Genomic DNA, 19,972 nt, shown 5'->3' on the forward strand with positions numbered 1-19,972 from the left:
TGAGTATCATACATTTCCCAGCCCATTTCAAGTTTTTTACTTTGAAAATTCTGTTCATCAACATCTAAAATTCTTTACTCAGTGAGCAAAGAAATTTCACCCCAATACAAAGTATAGAAAATACTCAAGAGTGTTCATTTGGAGAGGAATTCTGGAGAAAGACTCAATTAAAACAAATGAAATTGGAAACTTAGTGTTCTCTATTTGTTTAACTTTCCAAACTTAAATACCTAAAATTGAATGCCCACTGCTCCCCCCAGGTTAGTATCTAATACACTATCAATATTTTAATCACCATAGTTCCATACAGTCTATGGTACTGCTGTTTCTAGTATCCCTGACTTGTATGAGAGAGCCATGACCCATGAGCCATATTTAACCTAGATCTGGAGGGAGAATAGGAAAAAAAAAAAATCTTCCTACTAAAGATTAAAGTTTGCGTATTTTAGTTAAGCTAAACTACTATATCTGCCTTGAGTTTTTATTTTTTTAAGCACTTTTTCCCCACCATCTTCACGTGACTGTTGGCCATGTCTTGTACTGCAAGGTACCTCAAATCCTCTTGAAGTAAGCAGAATATAAATACATAAACAAACAGTTCATAAAAATGAATTTATATTAACCACTGAGCATTTCACACAGATTTGGATTTTCCATATAAACTTATGTCTAAATAATTTTATTGTCCAGTGTTTTTAAAATTGAGAACCTACCCAGTTTCCAATTTCTTTATATGTGGAGTGTTTTTCTCTGCCAAGTGAATGTCTTTGGTTAAACTTAGCAATTTACCTTAATACATGAGTATTTCATCATGTTAAATTCTGTATATGCCAATAACATACTAATTTTTACAATTTTACTAATTTGATATCCACAAAGGCAAATTTTAAATATTTACTGAAAACTACTCCACAGAAATCATTAAAAGGTATGCATCCTCTTATCAACTACATAAAACTGTAAATATTCATAAAACTATATATTTGATCAAAGAGATTGACAAATCTGGTCAAAATACTTGCCTCCATTAACTACTCTTTGGTCTGAACCAGAATTCGGGTTGAAATCTGAAGTGTGAGAGGTGGATCTTGATGGCATGGAGCCCGATCCAGTCTGGCCCATACGCGGTGAATTCTGTCGCCCACTTCCCCAGGATATGACTTCTCTATTTCTTTGTCCAGGAGGAATATATTTATTTTCCCTGGAAATGAGAGATCCTCTAAATTATTTTATCCTAATAGATACCAGACCAATGAAACATATCTAAAAGCAATTTATGCAGAAGGGAACGCTTGTTATTAAAAGGTTAAACAAACCAAACGGCCTCACTTCCAGACACCCTTATTCTTCCATTTTACTCTAAGCTCTAGGTCTGGCCTTTCTTTTCCCTCAGATTTTTCCCCCTAAGGACAAAATATAACAAACGTATTCATTCATTCTTGTCCTACTTGATCTCTTTATGACCGTTTCTATCAATCATAATCTGTCTTCTTGAAACTCTTCTTCCTTGGTTTTCTCTGCTATCTCTTCTCTTTGTGGCTGTTTTATTCATGGTTTTCACATCAAACCCCCAAATCCACACTGTCAGCCTCACAGTCTCAGTATCTCTCATTGAACACTTTAATTCAAATCACGATTCCTAAACTGCAAATGCCTTTAAGACAGAATGTGTATCTTATTCTACCAGGTATGTAGAAGGTGGTTCTCACAACACATACTCATGAATAAATTCATGAAAGATCTGTGAGCCTCTCGAATGTAATAAATTGCACAAATGGACTCACTGTATCTCCCCTCAAGCTTGCTTGGTGTTTTCTGTCTCCAATAGCAGTACAACCACAAATCTGCTCGGTTCTCAAATAAACTCAGGGTCACCCCTGGTTTTTCTAACCTTTCTATCACTGGTCCTGGTCTCATTCTCACACTTGAACTATTTCAATACAATAACTGGCCTCTATGTCTCAGCCAGTTCTCAATGTCATCAGAGTTGGTTCATCCCATACCCTGCCCACAAGGTGCTCTTTAACATGACACACACAAAAGTCTCACTTCCTTGGTTCCAATTACCAGCTACTACCACTGCAATGTCAACATACACCTTGTTTTCTAGACATATGAAACAACAAGGTTTTCCCTGAATTGGACAAGTTCTTTCACCTGTCTTCACCATGCAAGGAATTTCTGTTTTATGCTTCTTTGAATGACTGACAGATCTACTATCCTATCATGAAACATTACCTCATCTGTTAGGTATACTCTGATCCCACAAGGTTACGCTCATTCCTTTTCACTTGCATATTCCTAGTACTCTGATCACACCTCTAAACTAGGAAATCATACTGAACTGTAATTATGTTATATGCACCCCTCCCCAACCTGTTCATTTTTCTTTAACAAGCTCTTCCAGACCTTGGCTTGCTCGTCACTGTATAGCCACCACTTGGCTCCACGGAGGTGATGTTCAAAAACTATTTTCCAAGATTACTATAATCTTTTCACTAACAGAACCTGAAACCAACTCCATTTGCATTCTCTACCTAAGCTAAGTTAAAGGAAGATGAAATAATAATAATAATACACCTTCTCACACAGACCTTGAGTTGTGTATCCAAAATACTGCATCATGATTTCCTTTAAATACCTAGTGTTTATGTTGTGGCCCTCACGTTCACTGGAATTTCTCTGAACTGCTGTGTATTTTTCTTCTTCACTCCTATCATCATTTTCCAGGGCCACCCGGGCTTTATACTGGGCACTTGATTCAATTTCTTCTGCTAACTGGTTTGCCCTTGCTTCTCGTTTTAAAAATTCTTCTGAGTTATCCCTTTCTAAGGGCACCCTGAAACAAATGAAAAGAAAAATCAAAGTGTGCGTTTTAAAGTGATAGTTTATCTGTCACAATCAAGACACTTAGTTTAAAATGGTGGTAAAAACTGTAAAAGAGCTATAGTCATCTGCTTATAAATCAAAATTTGAATTTTCTTGTTACTTTTTCCTTAGAATAATATAACATTTCCAAAACTGGTTAAATTACCTATTTTCCCATAACCTCTGCATTTGTTAATTTAGTTTTTACAGTGCAAAAATAAAACAAAATTTATTTAGAACAAAAAATCAGAGTATAAATAAGCTACATTTACTCGCTATTTTAATGGGAATTTATCAGTGTAAGAAGTAACAATAATTGAGTCACATAATTGTTTAACTTAAAATCCAACAGAGGACTTCACTGGTGGTCCAGTAGCTAAGACTCCATGCTCCCAATGCAGGCGGCCTGGGTTCGATCCCTGGTCAGGGAACTAGATCCCAAGTGCTGCAACTAAGACCTTGAGCAGCCAAATAAATAAATATTAAAAAATAAAACAAGTAAAAAAAAAAAAAACTCCGACAGAAACATTTATTCAACATAATTTAAGCTAATGAAAATCAAAGGCAAATGCACTAGAACAAAAGCAAGCTTTAAAAACTTACGTATATGAAGACAGACTGCTATCGTATGTAGACACTACACCATAATTTTCTTCATTATATCGAAACATATCGTTGGGATCCCATCCATTAGACTAGAAGAGAACAAAACTCATTTTTCAAAACAAAGTATTTGTCTTCTTTAATGTAGCTATAGTCAATATCTACATTAACAATTTTTTCTCATACTATTCAAGAAAAACCTAGCAGAAGTAAAAAATAGGCAAAAATTTGCTTTAAAAATGTCTTAAGGAAAAACTTCTCTTCTACACATCAGCCCCTACAAGTTGGTAAATGAACTTTGAACAATTCGGGGGATGGGGTGTCAGGGGTACCAACTCCCTGCACAAATACAAAATCTGTAGATTCAACCAACCTTGAATCATGCAGTACTATAGTATTTACTATTGCAAAACCTAAGTGTATAAATGAACCAGCATGGTTCAAACCTGTGTTGTTCAAGGTTCAACTGTGTATGAAACAGTTATTTGAGATGTTATAAGTTCAGAACATTTTAGTTACTTATGAGTCTCAGATCAGGGTTCTCTCCTTTTCCTACTCCTTACAGTGATCTTTCTACAAGGTATTTTACCTGATACCCCTTTGAGCGAACTGATCATCAGGTCCGATTGATAAAAAGTGGTAAAATACAGCACATAATCATTATCCATGTCAGCAGACGGCACAGCATCATCTGAGCAATGTGGATGGCAATTTCAGGACAAAACCTTGCCTCTAAGATCACCCATCAACTGTGGCTCCTTCTGTGCTACTTCAGATAAAACTGTAATACAATCTACCACTAAATGAACTACTTCAGCCTAATATATGGGGGCAGGAAATTAGTTACCTATAGAAAGTTTAAATTATGTTATTTCAGTATATGTTCCATGTAAAAAATTTAAAGCGTGCAGAAACATATCCAGTGAAAAGTAAAACTGCCAATCCCAGTGTGTATAGATAACCACCATTAACAACTTCTTGGTCATAATTCCAGACATTCTTTGTGTATATGTAAGAATGTGATTATTATCATCAGCTCTCTCTTATACAAATTCAAGTAGGATCTTCTTGTTCTGCAGCTTGCATTTTCTTTTAATAATTTTTAGGTATCTTCCCAGAACACCTTTCTTTCAAGTGGATATAAACTACTTCAACTGAATGGAGGTATAATAAATCACCCATGTCCTACTGATGGACAGTTAGGATATTTCCTATTTTTCACTATTAGAAAAAAATGCTGTGAAAAACATCCTAATATAATTATTTGAATGTCTTACAAATACATTCAGAGAGATAGAATTGCTGAATCAAACTGCATGTTTTAAATTTTGAAAACATTGCCAGAATGTGCTCTAGAAGGTGTCTAAGAATTCAACGGCTTCACCGTCAATTAAAAAAAAAGAGAGAATGCCTGCTTCTCTTTATCCTCCAGAGGTGATGTGCTACATAAACCTGAGAAACTTCACATTAAGTTATATGGAGTTCTTTAAAAAGTTTGGAAACTATTGTATGCTGTCTATGAATTTCCAGTTTTACAACTGGACAATGACTTCAACATCAAACACAGGTTTGTTAAGTAAGATTTCTCTGTAAGATTCAATGAAAGATTCATCTCAAATTTTATTGCCTAAACACTCATTTTTGGCAAGAAACTATGCTTGGATCTCCAGAGTTTAGAAACAGAATTTAAAGAATCCTAATGACAGAGTCATTATTAAGCACTGATTTACAGATGATGTGTTACGGGAAAAATAAAAATAATATGTCAACAGGCTTTTGGAAATAGCCTTTTTCTCCTAATTTTAAGACAAAGAAACTTACTTTTTGCTGTAATTCTAATGTAACCTAATGATATAGCTTAATAATAAATACCTCTTTGACAGACAAGAAGCCTTAAAGTCACACTTTGACATCGCTTCTTGGTCAAGACAACAAACAAGTCACCATTTTCCTCAGACTGCCCTATTCTGCAGGGTATTCAAAACTAAATATGCAGGCATTTCTAGTTTCCCACGGTTTCTAATCTAAATTTTTAAGTTGTTTATTAGGATTTAAAGACATACAAATAGTTCATATGCATCCCCAAGAAATATTTTTCTGTAATATACTGCCTAGGGTGAAGTCTCTACACAATAAAACAGCTAATTTAAATAGTTACAACAACATACTTAAAACCAAGTGATAGGATGTCATACCGTATCACAGGACCATACTGTTACTAATTGAAAAGATTTTGCTTACAACATCATTTTCCAAAGCCTCCAGTTCATCATTGGTAGTGAGTTCACCTGCATCCCAGGGCTCCAGGTCCTTCTCTTTGTGTTCACCATTCACTTTAGCACTGATAGCAGAGTCAGTAAAAGCATCTGCAAAGGATGGTTTTGGATGAAAGATCATACAACCAGACACTGGGCTACATGAATACACACATGAATTATCAACAAAAATGCTAAAAAATAATTATGAAAAGTGACTTTCTAATACAGAAAAAATAGCATTCATTAACAGTATGCTTTCATACTGTTAATGCTTCTAATGCTTTAATCTTCAAAACACTTAACTTGATTCAGTAAGTGGCATCGTAGATGACTACTGGAGGAAGGTATGTTTTACACATATAATTTTAAGCCACATTAAATGTTATAATGTATTCACACGAGTCATAAAATATATTTAAGTGTATTAAAAAATAATTAGTTTGTGTTTCAGAATTGATCCAGACATTTTCTATGAATTCATTTAAAACAAGATCGCTCATGTTTAATTGACACACCAATTAGATATGCACTCAGAGCTGCTGCAGCCAAACATATGCAGATCTTTTAACTTTCCAAAGCCATGTCTACACGCAGGGGTCAATATTCTAACATATCCTTGCTATTAATAACAAAGGTCACTCCAAGTGACCCATCTCCACACAGAACCCTATTTCCCCATAGCCACTCTGTTACAAAGTTCAGGCCCCACTGTATTACCTATCCTCAGAAAGGCCTACCTAGACTTTCTGTCAACACTTTCTCACCTAATCTCTCTCTCTTCTCCTCTTCTGCTAATGTTACTGAGGAGCACTAGCTTGTGAGAGCAGCATGGCATGGCATCGGTATGCTCACTGGCAGGATCTATCTATCCCATGGCTTCTGTCCAGCAAAGAAAATGTTTCTCCAGTTCAAAGTCAGGACTCAGCTAAACAAAAGTCTACTTGGACAATGACAGTGTTAGAAAATGCTTTGGAGATACAAGCTTACATTTAGATGTCTGGGCCTAAAGGGTATCCCCCACCACAAGGCTGTGGAGTAATACTTCTGCTGACCTGGCTGTGCCAGAGAGTACAAGCTCCCAGTCACAAAAATCAACACTCGTGTCTCCTTCAAAAGAGACAATTCCAGGGGGATTTTTGATTTGGTACTGTTTCTATAAATGTCACTGGCTACCCAATGGGCAAGGCAATAGTAAAGTAAGAAACTTGAGCCAGCATGGCACTCCAAGCCTAGCTAGCTCTTACCTCCTGTCATCTCAAACTAGGGGTGGATAAGTGCATGTGGGTGTGTGTTCACGCACACTAGAGAATAAAAGCATAACTGCACATATGGGCTTAGCTACCAGCCCTATCAGGCAGCATGGCTCCTGCTGCCAGCAATTATACAAGCCAAGAGCACACCAAGGGGGATTCCCAAAGCAGCAGGTCTCAGTTGAGAGTGGGATCAGCACTCATTGGAAGATGACTGCATTTTAGGAAAGTTCTCTTAGGGGTTCTAACAGACTGATACTATCTTCACAATGCCATCCTCAGTTGTAAGTCACTGAAAGACCCTACAAACTTGGTTTTATATGACACTTGCCTTAATGAAGTTCTATTCTATGTCAACTTACACAAATTCTTGGTAAAATTAATTCTGCCTTAGAGTATTTTCAAGAATGTGAAATGCTCCAAGAAAAACATCAAACAATAACTCACAATAGGTGGCTGAAATTCCCTATTTTAATTCTCACAAAATTAGAACAGAAAAGTAAGACTACGTAAAAATCAAGAATCAGTCATACAAGCAGCAAGGGGATTAATTCTCATTTAAGAGCCTGTTAATGTTTTAATCACACTAGTTGTTGAAAAGCATATATTTAAATAAATTAAGGCATTTACTCAGATAGAAACCCAGAATTAAAGACAATACTTTTTTATTCTAGAAATTAAAAGCCAGAACAACAAAAGGTTTAAAAAAAAAAAAGAAACAGATTCACATAAATGGACTTATTGTTACTGCAGGGTATGTCTGTGTGTGTGTCAAAGTATTTAGAAAAGACTAAGGCCTGAGTCAGCAGTCCTCAAATTGAAAAAATGAAATATACAATAGAAACAGCTTAAATATACTTCTACTGGTATTATTTTAAACAAAATCACAAAGGATCCTTGAAGAGGGAACCAATGTGAAAAAGCAAGAGTCTAAAACTTCACTGAACCAAGTTTTACTCTGCTAATTACAATTTAGGCTGTATTCAGTTCAGTTCAGTCGCTCAGTCGTGTCCGACTCTCCGCGACCCCACGAATCACAGCACATTTTAAACTACCTATCTTTAAAAAAATGCTACATTTTTATCTTAAATCTTCTGATTACAGTATCAACCTTATAAATGAATTAACTGTTCACACAGTGGTTCTTAGCATCCTATTTTTCTTTCAGGACAGAAAAGGTGTGGGAGGGAAAACACAAGGTACGTTTGTATTGGTAAGGAATGATATTCCTTGATTCAAAAATTTCTCCCAAAGAAAAAAATCTCTGTATAAACATGAGTAAATACTTTAGGGAAAGATGTGCGTAAGATGTACAAAGTGGAGAATCAGCATAATGAGGCTATAATGTCAAGATGGCAGGAGAAAGCCTGGTCTTATTAATAAATACTGTATTTCAGGTCAACATTCTATCATTAGTTAGGAGGAGGCCAGACCTGGGTATTCATTCTATATTCTTACCAATATCTACTACTGTTAAGTTCTGAATAGTTATTTTATTAACAGCTGCATTTGGATTTTTTAAAAGAACCACTGTTTGTATGAAACAGTACAATGTTAGTGCTAGGATTTCTGCAAAATTCAGAAAATCAATTGGCTATAATTTAATTACAATTGCGCAAATTTTGCAATACCATAAAGTTATAGTGTATTAATTTCCCATTATCCTCTATGGTAAGAAGGAAAAGCATTAAGAAAGCAAGATGCAAGATAATGTGACTGTGAGAAAAATGTTAACCTGTTTCTGAAAGAACTACAGGCATACAAAGAAAAGAATAAAAGTGATCAGATGAGATAATAAAAGATGACAAAGATGGGCTTCATTCCCCGCCTGATGGCATCCAATTTAGGGAAAGGGCATAATACTGTCCCTGCCTCCAAACGTTCCCTTCTTCTTCTGAGCCAGTGGTGCCACCTCGTGGTGATCAGAAAGGAATGTCTCAACCAATGTGCAGCCTCTGTATTCCTCAGCCCTATGCCCAGGAAATGAGCTTTGCTCAGCTTTTTCCCTCTATCTCAGTCAATTATGACTCTGAAAAATCAAAGTTGCCTGAGAATTTTTTAAATGGCCAGAAAAGTGGTGAAAAAGTAACATTTATTTTAAGTTAACAAAAATAAATTTAAATTGACTAAAACTACAAAATAACATAAAACTAGATGAAATTTAAAAGTTATTATCAGACTTGACATCAGAAGCCCTCAAATGTGCTTTCAGAGAAGTCTTCACCAAAATCCTCAGCTACTCATGTCATCTCTCAATTAAATCTGCTTGTCCTCAAATACTAAAATTCCAGATAAAAAAACATTTCAATGATATTGTTCTGACAGATCAATTATTAACACTGTGACCTTTTTCAACGATTTTAAAAACATAGTTTCTCATCATGTACCATGAGTTTTATATGGACCAATCTATACACAACAGAGCATCAGTTACAGTGGGTGCTATCCTAGCAACTAAGAGAGCAGAGAGTTGGACACGACTGGGCAACTGACACTTTCACTTGAAAAGGCATTCTAATACAGATTAGCATGCATGTGTCCTAAGTCGTGTCAAACTCTTTGCGACCCCATAGACTGTACATCAGCCTTCTCTGTCCACAAATTTTTCAGACAAGAATACTGGAGTGGATTGCCATTTCCTTCTCCAGGGGATCTTCTTGACCCAGGGATCGAACCCACGTCTTGCTGCACTGGCAGGTGGATACCTTACCACTGAGCCACGTTGGAGGCCCAACACAGACTAGAGTAACATTAAAAATAATATTTATTTGAGATGTATACAAATCCAAGGATTTCCCCAGGGGAAATGGAATTTGAGGCCAGAAGAATATATTTTTGTTTTATACTCTTCTGTTCTGTATGAGTATTTATACTATGAATTATACTAAATAATGTATTTTATTATACAGCTATTAAAAAACACAGTATTAAAGAAAAGGATAAACAAAAAAGATGGGCATAGTGAACACACTAAGGGCTCAGGGTTGTGGAACAGAACAACCAAAGCAAGGGGACGAGTGGAGGCACCGTCCTAGGCGAGAGTGAAAAAAGAGAAGACTACAGAGAAATGGGACACAGGGATTCTTTAGATCAGTGAATTCTTAACCTTTATTCTGTGATCTATGGACCCCTTTAGCATATGCAGCAAGCTTACGAATTTAAATGCAAAAAATACACAGAAAATCACAGGAGACCGATTATAATGATGGTTTCCCTGATGGCTCAGATGGTAAAGAATCCGCCTGCAATGTGGGAGACCTGGGTTTGATCCCTGAGTTGGGAAGATCCTCTGGAGGAGGGCATGGCAACCCACTCTAGTATTCTTGCTTGGAGAATCCCCATGGACAGAGGAGGCTGGCAGGCTACAGTCTATGGGGTCGTAAAGCAATAAAATGAAGTGCAGTTATCAAAATCTGAAAAACCCAATCTGTGCCACAGTAATATATATGGTTCTTTACTGATGCATTAAACAATGAGATCTAACAGCAAATCTAATACCTACTATAATTTTAGAGGTAATAAGCATAAAAATATTCAAATCTATGCAAGTGGTATGAAGTTAACTGAATTCGATAGGTGCTAAAGTCACAGACAATGCAGTGGTTTGTTGTTTACACTAATAATGGAAGGAAACACTAAATTTCAATAAAAATTTAATGAAAATAAAGATGTAATATTTTTTTCTATCCAAGTTCATGAATGCTCTGAATCTTCACGAACCATGGGGAATCCATGGAACCAGGTTAAGAACACTGGCTATGTGTTCTTAAAAGCAGGAAAAAGAAAAAAAAAAAGTATTCTGCTGTGGATAAAGGAAATGAGGTACACAGAGTAAGGAAGTGCAGGGTGTAGTCATCAGGTTGCAGAAACAGGTTAGAAAAGGGTCTGGCTGAGCCGAAGCTCTGCCAAGAGCTAGAAACTCTACATTCCTAACTAACCGGCACCACAAAGGTATTTTCCCAGTCACATTCCTTTTCCTAAAAGTAGAGAGTGTAAAAATGGAAGGCCAGGGGCAAGAAAAAAAGAAGTAGGTGTAAATGTGAAGGTGGCCATGGTCAAGAGTAGTAGATTCTGGAAGAGAAGCAGTTATGAGTGATGACAAAGTCATGAAAGCAGGTTGCTAAAATAAGATGGAAATAAACAGTATTGAAGAAACAGAGCTAAATTTTCGCAGGAATAGTGTCTGTTCCAAATATCAACCTGAAAATCAATTTTGTAAAATCTACCATTTGCAAACTAATATCTGAAGATATAAAGGTCTAAGTCACAAAACTATGTGAAATGTAAACGCATTCCAAGTGTATATACCCCTCTGCTGTAAATATTAAGAAGTTATATTACAGAATAAATCACAACAGCACTTGCCTATAAATCAGACAAAAATGCAGAAGCAGATAATGTCATTCTGAATATCCACAACTATTTTCTGATCATAATTTTGGGCCTAGTAAGCAGAACAATTAAAATGTTGGAAGTGGTTTATTTGATACACCATGTGACAAGGAGTTAAAGAACCACAAAATTCAAGTCTTTGAAGTTAAATCCACTGAGATCAGTTAAATCTCAACTTTAAAAAGAAATGTAAGAAGAGAACGAATCAGGAAGAACTAATACTGTAAAACATTCGAAACAAAACACAAGTCCATCCTGACTTCACATGTGATAGGATCAGGACAGGAAACTAGGATCTGTCTCTGCAGCACACTTCCCACCCCCTCAACCTCAAACAGACAACAGAGCCTTCCATGCTTATAATCTGTTCCTGTCCCAGCAGCTAAAATTCTCAACCAAACACCTGTCTTTAAAAGCTTTAACCTTCGGAGGGACTTCCCTGACAGGTCAGTGATTAGGATACTGCACTTCCACTGCAGGGAGCACATGTTCCATCTCTGGTTGGGAACTAAGATCCCACATGCCACAGGACACAAGTCTTTTGTGCAAATGAAAGAAAAGCCAACAGTGACAAAACCATGACTTTCTATAAGATGGAGACATAACAATAAAGGTGAACACACGGGCAGGCAAACACCTAACAACATTCTGCAGAACAGGATGGACCAACACAACAAAATTAACTAAGAACAACAGGTCAAACACCTGCACCCTGCATTTTATTCAAAATTCTAATTAATTCTTAAATTAAATTAAATTAATTCTTACCTTGGTAGAAAAGAATGTCATTTTTCCAAACTGAGAACTACCTAATCGTATCTTTGCCTCTAGGGCACTTGAACAAGGAAAATGAGTTTAGTAGAAAGGGCTTCATTTTTACCCTGGTTAACACAAAATTCTGTGAATCTCTAAGGTGTGGTATCTTTTAATCACGTGATTTCAAACTGAACCAAAGTAGATTTCACACTATTCTTCACAGATATGAAATTAAAAAAAAAAAACCCATCGACATTATATACATTGATATTTATATTCAAGTACGTATACATTTCTAACATACACAGCAACTAATGCAACTTAATTATTTTAAAAGACTTTCAAAATAGCCCACATGCATGTTTTAATACTTTACTCCTTCACCTGTGCTTCCAACTTTTCTCACTTGTACCAGAATCATCTGGGCCTTGTTTTCAAAATAAAACTTGGGATTTTGTTTTCTGTATTTCAAAAGGGTATTAAAATGCCTACTAGAAGTAACATTGTGTCAGAAAAAATATACTCTGAATATGTTATGTTATAGGAAAGTTGCTTTTAGTTTGGCTAGGAATAACTGCTTTCTTGAGTTTCTTCGAAATGAATGATAGTTACAAGTTAATGTCTATGTAAGAAAAACAAAACCATGGCATCTGGTCCCATCACTTCATGGGGAATAGATGGAAAAACAGTGGAAACAGTGTCAGACTTTATTTTTTTGGGCTCCAAAATCACTGCAGATGCTGATTGCAGCCAGGAAATTAAAAGACGCTTGCTCCTTGGAAGGAAAGTTATGACCAACCTTGATAGTACATTAAAAAGCAGAGACATTACTTTGCCAACAAAGGTCTGTCTAGTCAAGGCTATGGTTTTTCCCGTGGTCACGTATGGATGTGAGAGCTGGACTGTGAAGAAAGCTGACCGCCGAAGAATCGATGCTTTTGAACTGTGGTGTTGGAGAAGACTCTTGAGAGTCCCTTATACTGCAAGGAGATCCAACCAGTCCATTCTAAAGGAGATCAATCCTGGGTGTTCATTGGAGGGACTGATGCTAAAGCTGAAACTCCAACACTTTGGCCACCTCATGCGACGAGTTGACTCACTGGAAAAGACTCTGATGCTGGGAAAGGTTGGGGGCGGGAGGAGAAGCGGATGACGGAGAATGAGATGGCTGGATGGCATCACCGACTCTGTGGACATGAGTTTGAGTGTACTCCAGGAGTTGGTGATGGACAGGGAGGCCTGGCGTGCTGTGATTCATGGGGTCGCGGAGAGTCGGACACGACTGAGCGACTGAACTGAACTGAACTAGTTTGTCCCTGGTTTGGGTGTAGTGTGCATAAACATATATAAAACTTTTAAAATATCATTTGAAAGAATAAGCATATGTTGAGTACCTACTATGGATCTATAAGGCATTATGCTAAGATACAACAGGGCATACACACCCCTAGGTTCTATCAACATGATTTCTAAACTCCAGAAAGTTATAATGCTTTGAGAGAGACAAAATACACTACTTTGTAAAGCTGAGTATTCAATACATGATGTAAGACAACTGATTCTCCAACTGCACTCCATGAAACCCAATTTCTTACAGGTACCTCAGCAGACAGCAAAAGCTGAATAAATAACGTTCTAGCATAAACTCCCAATCCCCTCCCCAACCACTACTTTGTAAGTGGGACTCAGCATGAGATTTCCTTGGGAACAGGGGGGAGCAAACTACTCTGTGCTGAAAATAAAAGTATAGAAGTCATTGCCATAGGCAATAAAAGAGACAACCACAGTGAGCAGGAGAGGTCAGCGAAGACTCCAAAGAGGAAAGGAGATTTGAGCTTGGTCTTGAAAAAGTATCTAAAATTCTAGTTAGGAAGAAAGGTATTCAGAGTGGAGAATAAATCCAGCAGTAAGTAACTGAGCTCAAAGATGAAGACACAAATGGCTAGCATGCAGAAAATGCCACTGAAGTCAAGAAGCAAATTAACATTGGGGAATAATGAGAGGTGAGGTTGAAAAAGAAAAGTTTCATTGAGGAGGGCCCTGAATGCCAAGGGACAGCATCTCAACTTTCTTCTATAAGCAACAGTGGTCACTGTAGATTTTTGAACACAGGATGAGATGTCTGACAACAAAATAACATAGCCTAGAGCAATAGTTATTTTGACTGTGATCTTAATAAGTTTCTGAGTCCTATAACTCAAAAATTTACCATTCAAGGAAGAAGAAACGACAAAGCCTTAGCAAGAGAACCGAGGTGGAGACTATCAGAATAGCTTAAGTAGGCAAGAGAGCTCAAAGATGTCAGCCTCAAAAGTGCAAACACAGGAGAGGAAAAGCAGCAGTCATGAGCTCTAAGAAACACAATAACCCCCTGAAAAAGTTCTTTCCTGAGCAACAAGCGACTCCAAGGGAAAGTTCAGTGTATCAAGTTAAGAGTTTTTATTTTCAGTCTAAACATCACTCCTTGTGCAAAAATTAATTAAAAATCTTAAAAGAGATTCTTTGGTTTTCTAGTTAGAATCAAACCAAACCACCCAAAGTATTTTCTTGAACAAGATCTGTCCCAGATATCCCTTGACCAAAGTCTGGAAAGAATAAACTGATGCAGAAAAGCAAATACCAAAGTTCTGTTAAAAATATAATTTGCAAATTAATTTATGTTTCTGTTCCTCTGAAGGAGACCAACAGAAAAGCCTAGAATATGACTAAAAAATAGGACAGACATCTCAATTGGTACACCATTCAGAACATGCACAGGACAACAGAGCTTCCACAATAAACAACCATACAAATACTTTCGATATTACAATATATTTGATCACAAGTCTGAATAAAGCATTTGGACCCAGAAGCTTATTTAGGCAGAACCAGCTTGCACCAGAATGCATCAATAATGAAGAAACCTCATATTCTTCCTATACAAAATGAATTATTAAATTTTATCATCCTATGATAAATCAAGATAAATATCCCTGAGAGAAAATACATCCTACTTAAATATTAAGTTCTGGTGACTTCCCTGGTGGTCCAGTGGTTAAGACTCTGGCTTCCACTGTGGATCAATCTCTAAATGAATAGTAGTGGTTCTTGTTTTCCCTACTAATAAACAGCTTGTGACATGAAAAAATTGGGAGTCCTCTGGCAATATATTTTTAAGATAAAATATTTCACCTTAGTTTTACTAGGCCCATTATATAACATAAAAGGCACTATAATTAGTAATTTAACATTTGAAAAGTAATTTTCTTAAAACATTAAATTACCTGAATTAAGTTGAGCTGAAATGGATATCTGACTTCAAAATATCAGCCAAGTTATTATAGAAAAAAAATTTAAACCTACAAACCAGATTCCTTTGAAAGATTTGAATGAAGATCAGTAGTCAAGACTCCATAGGACTAAATTCTACAGCAAACCCAGGTTAGTGGAACTTACAGAAGAACAAGGGAAAAATGGAAGGCCACTTTGTGAGGCTTGCTGTATTTAAAAAAACAAGGTGTTAGATGCCACAGAATGTTACATTTCTAACCGACAGAAATCAATTAGAGATATCACTATCTCCAAAAGAGAGAAGATAAATTCTAACAAAAACCTCAACAGAAAGGTACATTTGGTGCAATGGTATCCAGAGGTGAACACTTTGTTTTCAGCTTCCCCATTAGGCTCCTGGTTCAAAACTCCATTTTGAGGGGTGAACAGAACCTTTAATCTGCGCCATCCAAAAGAGTGAAATGATCTAATTTTGTTTGAGCAGTTTTTAAAAATAAAAGGCACTGTTTTCATCTCAAAAGTTAAAGGAAAAGGAAAAGAAAGGGCTTTTGTAGAAAATGTAGCAGAAAAAAAAAAATCCCACATAAATTCAGAAATATTCAAGAATTAAAAAAATGTGGGAACTGTATTTCCAATACTATTAGGCAATACAGTAGTCTTTTTACAACAACTAACTCTTAAGCCTATAACAAAAGTGTTTGGAAAGTGTTAAGAAAAAGCTAATTCCAATTCTTAAACATCTATACAAACACCATTCTGTTTCCTTGGCAGATATAAAACATTTTACAGATTCAGACTGTTCTTCTCTAATATAGATTAGAAGAACTGTTGAAGGGCACATGCTCACTTAAAACTCTTTGCGAGGTCTGATCTAGGTAAAAAAAGCAATCAATTTGTATTTACAGTCAGATGGAACAGAAATTTAAGGTGGAGACAATTCATCCACATTCTTTCATTGCCTGGCTTTATTACTAGTTTTAATATATTTGCTATTCATAAGATTCCATTGAGACTGTGCAGGCCAAGAGAAAAAAACAAAACCAAAACCAGAGAGTAACTGGGTATTCTAGCCTTACACACAATACTATCAAGTAAACGGTCTGCCTGAAAATGTCCTGGACTTGTTTGAATTACATACTAGGAGGTTGTTGGCACAAATAAGAGACATATAAATCCACGGAACAGGATAGAGAACCCAGAAATAAATCCACACATCTATAGTCAATTAGTCTTCAACAAAGGAGGCAAGACTATACCACAAAGAAAAGCTGGTCTCCTCAGCAAGTGGAATTGGGAAAGCTGGACAGCTGCATGTCAATCAATGAAGTTAGAACACTCCCTCACACCATATACAAAATTAAACTCAAAATGGCTCAAAAACTAAATGTAAGACATAACATCATAAAACTCCTAGAAAAGAACAAAGGCAAAACATTCTAACATAAATTGTAGCAACGTTTTTCTTAGGTCAGTCTCTCAAGGCAATATAAATAAATAAAAGGAAAAATAAACAAATGGAACCTAATCAAACCTTTAAGTTTTTGCACAGCAAAGGAAACCATAAGCAGAACGAAAAGACAACCCACAGAAAGGGAGAACTTTGCAATGAGATTGACAAGGGCTGCATTTCCAAAATATACAAGTAGCTCAACACAACTTAGTATCAAAAAAACAAATAACCAGACAAAACATGGGCAGAAGACCTTAATAGACATTTCTCAAAGAAGACAAACAGATGGTCAATAGGCGTGCAAAGATGCTGAACATCACTAATTACTGCTGCTGCTGCTGCTAAGTCACTTCAATCGTGTCCAACTCTGTGCGACCCCACAGACAGCAGCCCACCAAGCTCCGCCGTCCCTGGGATTCTCCAGGCAAGAACACTGGAGTGGGTTGCCATTTCCTTCTCCAATGCATGAAAGTGAAAAGTCAAAGTGAAGTTACTCAGTCGTGTCCGACTCTTCGCGACCCCATGGACTGCAGCCTACCAGGCTCCTCTGCCCATGGGATTTTTCCAGGCAAGAGAACTGGAGTGGGGTGCCATCGCCTTCCCCGACCTGTTCCACTATACCTGTTTAATTTTTTTAATCTCAATCTCTCTACCACCTCCGTACTGGCCTCAGTAAATGCTGATTCATCTCCATTTACTACTTGGACCCAGCATAGACATACATCCTTCTCTAACTAGCCTACAGCAAGGCTGAGGCAGTAAACTTTATAATGGTACAGTTTTAACAGAAGACTATTAGCACATGGACTGACTTAGAAAACCTACTTCCATAAAAACAAAAAACAAAGCTACTCCCAATGGCCATAGGCCCAAGACAATCAGCTTCCTAGACAGCCATAATAAGAACACTTGCCTCTCTATCACCCCACCTGCCTACCTACCACAGGGCCTATCCTCTCTCCTGCCAAAAAGGCAGGCTGTCAATTCCCATCACTTGCCCAGTGTTAGAGTTGCCTGCCTGCCTGCCCAATGTCAGCACTTGGTGCTCAGAACCTCCTGCACTCTTTGTTCCAAGATCCTACTCAGCTGCAAGGCTGTGACCAGCCAACCACACTGGAGTGCCAGACATGAATGAATCTGAAACAAATTAAGATTCCTCAAAATCTATGGCTTCGAAGGCCATATGCTGCTCTGGGACCTGCCTCTTCCTTAGACGACTGACGTAGCATTCCCAATGTCATGCACTTCAGAAAAGATTCCACTGTTATTCAGAGGACCTCACCCTATCAGACACATAGGATGATCACATGAAAACAGAACAGTTCAACACCAGAATAAAATAATCCAGACAATTTTATTTCTCACTGTTCTCTAATCACCCATTCACAACCTGAATTACTCCAACTACCACAAGAGACACAATTCTTTGTCTCTGAACTTTATTTGGGATTTAATGCCACCAATTTCAACTTTCTGACATGGAAGCGAATCAAGGATAGAGTTGGGGTCTGGGTGCGGGAAGTCCGGGCACAGCCAGATGGAGCTACATTAGGCATCCAGGTAATAATTTCAAGATGCAGGGGTAGTTCCATTTCAAGTTCAGGTTCAACTGGTTTTATATCCTTCAGTAGTGGAGAATCTGCACTCTCCTCCTTGAAAAACTTTCAATCCTGCATCAGCTTTGGAACGGATAGCTTCTAGTGTTGCTTTGGATCTCATGGAAACTTAAGTGAGTATTGAGTACAGTATGGATAAAGCAATGACTGAATTTGCAATGATGGATAGGGAACTAAACCATTATTTAAAGGCTGTACAATAAAACATGTAAAAGAAGAATGTCCAGAAAAAATATCCAATCTAAAATTATTAGTGAAGTTGTTTTTGGCTTTACAGAATAAGAATTCTGATGTACACTTTCAAAATAATGAAAAATTTGTACAATTTAAACAACAGCTGAAAGAACTAAAGAAGTAATAGGGTCTTCAAGCAGACAGGATGATGGCACAGAAGGAGCTGATGAAGATATGATTATAACTCAAAGTCAGACCAACTTCATCTGCCCCATTTACACACATGGAAATGAAGAAACCAGTGAAAAATAAAACGCATGGCCACACCTACGAAGAAGAAGCCATTGTTGGCATGATTGAGTCTAAGCACATAAGGAAGAAAAAGGCCTGTTGCCTGAAAATTGGCTGTAGCCACACAGATGTGAGAATGTCTGATCTCAGCCAGGATGAGGTGCTGAAAAGGGCGACTGAGAGCCACAAGAAAAACATTGCCAATCTGAATAGGAAACCCCTGCAGGCAACTCTGCAGCCTACCTCCTACCCCAGTCATCTGTAGAGAGTGATGCTTGTCCAAGTACTTCAACTGACTGTGTAGCACACTTTAGGGTAAAAAACCAAAGGTTTTAGTATATTTGAAAGCATTTTTCTATGTTCCAATACACATTCAAACCTATTATATTGCCTATTTTTTAGTGTTCTATAATTTTAAATAAAACTTTGACTATCAACTTTCCATTTTTCCTGAATTCTCTCACATGCTTTGGTATCTCCAACTCTAAAAATGCCTAGAGCAGAGCTTCTTAACATAGAGTACATGAATTTCCTAGGAAATACCACGGAATTAAATGTAAAAGTCTCTGTGTAAAGGTATACGGCACCCCTAAGTTCTCAAGAGGAACCAAGAATATGAATTTCTTTGCACTTTCTATAGCAATTAGCACAGCAATGAACACATTCCAGAGCACAAAAATTATTTGTTGCCTGGCTGTAGACATTAAGACTACTTATACGTTTCCTGTTCTTTGCATGAAACAGTGCTTCTTTAAAAGTATGTGAAGGCTCTAATTTCATGCATTCAAAAGACATTTATATTCAGACCGTACTGTGTGACAGAACACTATACTAGACGTCAAGGATGAAAAACATACAGTACACGGGGAACTCAAAGCATAATGGAGGAGACAGAAACATCTATTTATAATACAACACAGTATAAGGGAAATGACGTAGAGACACTCGAGAGGAGGCTTGTATGTGGTTGGTAGCTGAGATTATCAGAGTATATAAGTGACTACATGTGGTTAAGAGCAGTGAGCAAAGAACACAGGAATTCTC

The 19,972-nt window shown here is 37.1% G+C and overlaps 1 protein-coding gene and 1 pseudogene across 6 annotated transcripts in view; one reads left to right on the forward strand and one right to left on the reverse strand.

Annotated features, from left to right (window-relative positions):
- Positions 1 to 19,972, reverse strand: part of ATXN2 (ataxin 2) — a 98,585-nt gene that overhangs the window by 39,638 nt on the left and 38,975 nt on the right. For all 6 annotated transcript variants that reach the window (XM_088828181.1, XM_055405097.2, XM_055405096.2 and 3 more), the window contains exons 6-9: positions 5,713 to 5,837; positions 3,472 to 3,563; positions 2,642 to 2,839; positions 1,023 to 1,201 (exon numbers count right to left, since the gene is read on the reverse strand). In XM_088828181.1, coding sequence (XP_088684307.1) covers positions 1,023 to 1,201; positions 2,642 to 2,839; positions 3,472 to 3,563; positions 5,713 to 5,837 — 594 coding nt within the window. The remainder of the gene's footprint in view (positions 1 to 1,022; positions 1,202 to 2,641; positions 2,840 to 3,471; positions 3,564 to 5,712; positions 5,838 to 19,972) is intronic.
- Positions 6,057 to 19,193, forward strand: LOC148774883 (E3 SUMO-protein ligase NSE2 pseudogene; annotated as a pseudogene).

The sequence above is a fragment of the Moschus berezovskii genome, chromosome 19 (assembly GCF_049115385.1).
Source record: "Moschus berezovskii isolate FMDL1 chromosome 19, NW_MosBer_1.0, whole genome shotgun sequence".
NCBI lineage: Eukaryota > Metazoa > Chordata > Mammalia > Artiodactyla > Moschidae > Moschus > Moschus berezovskii.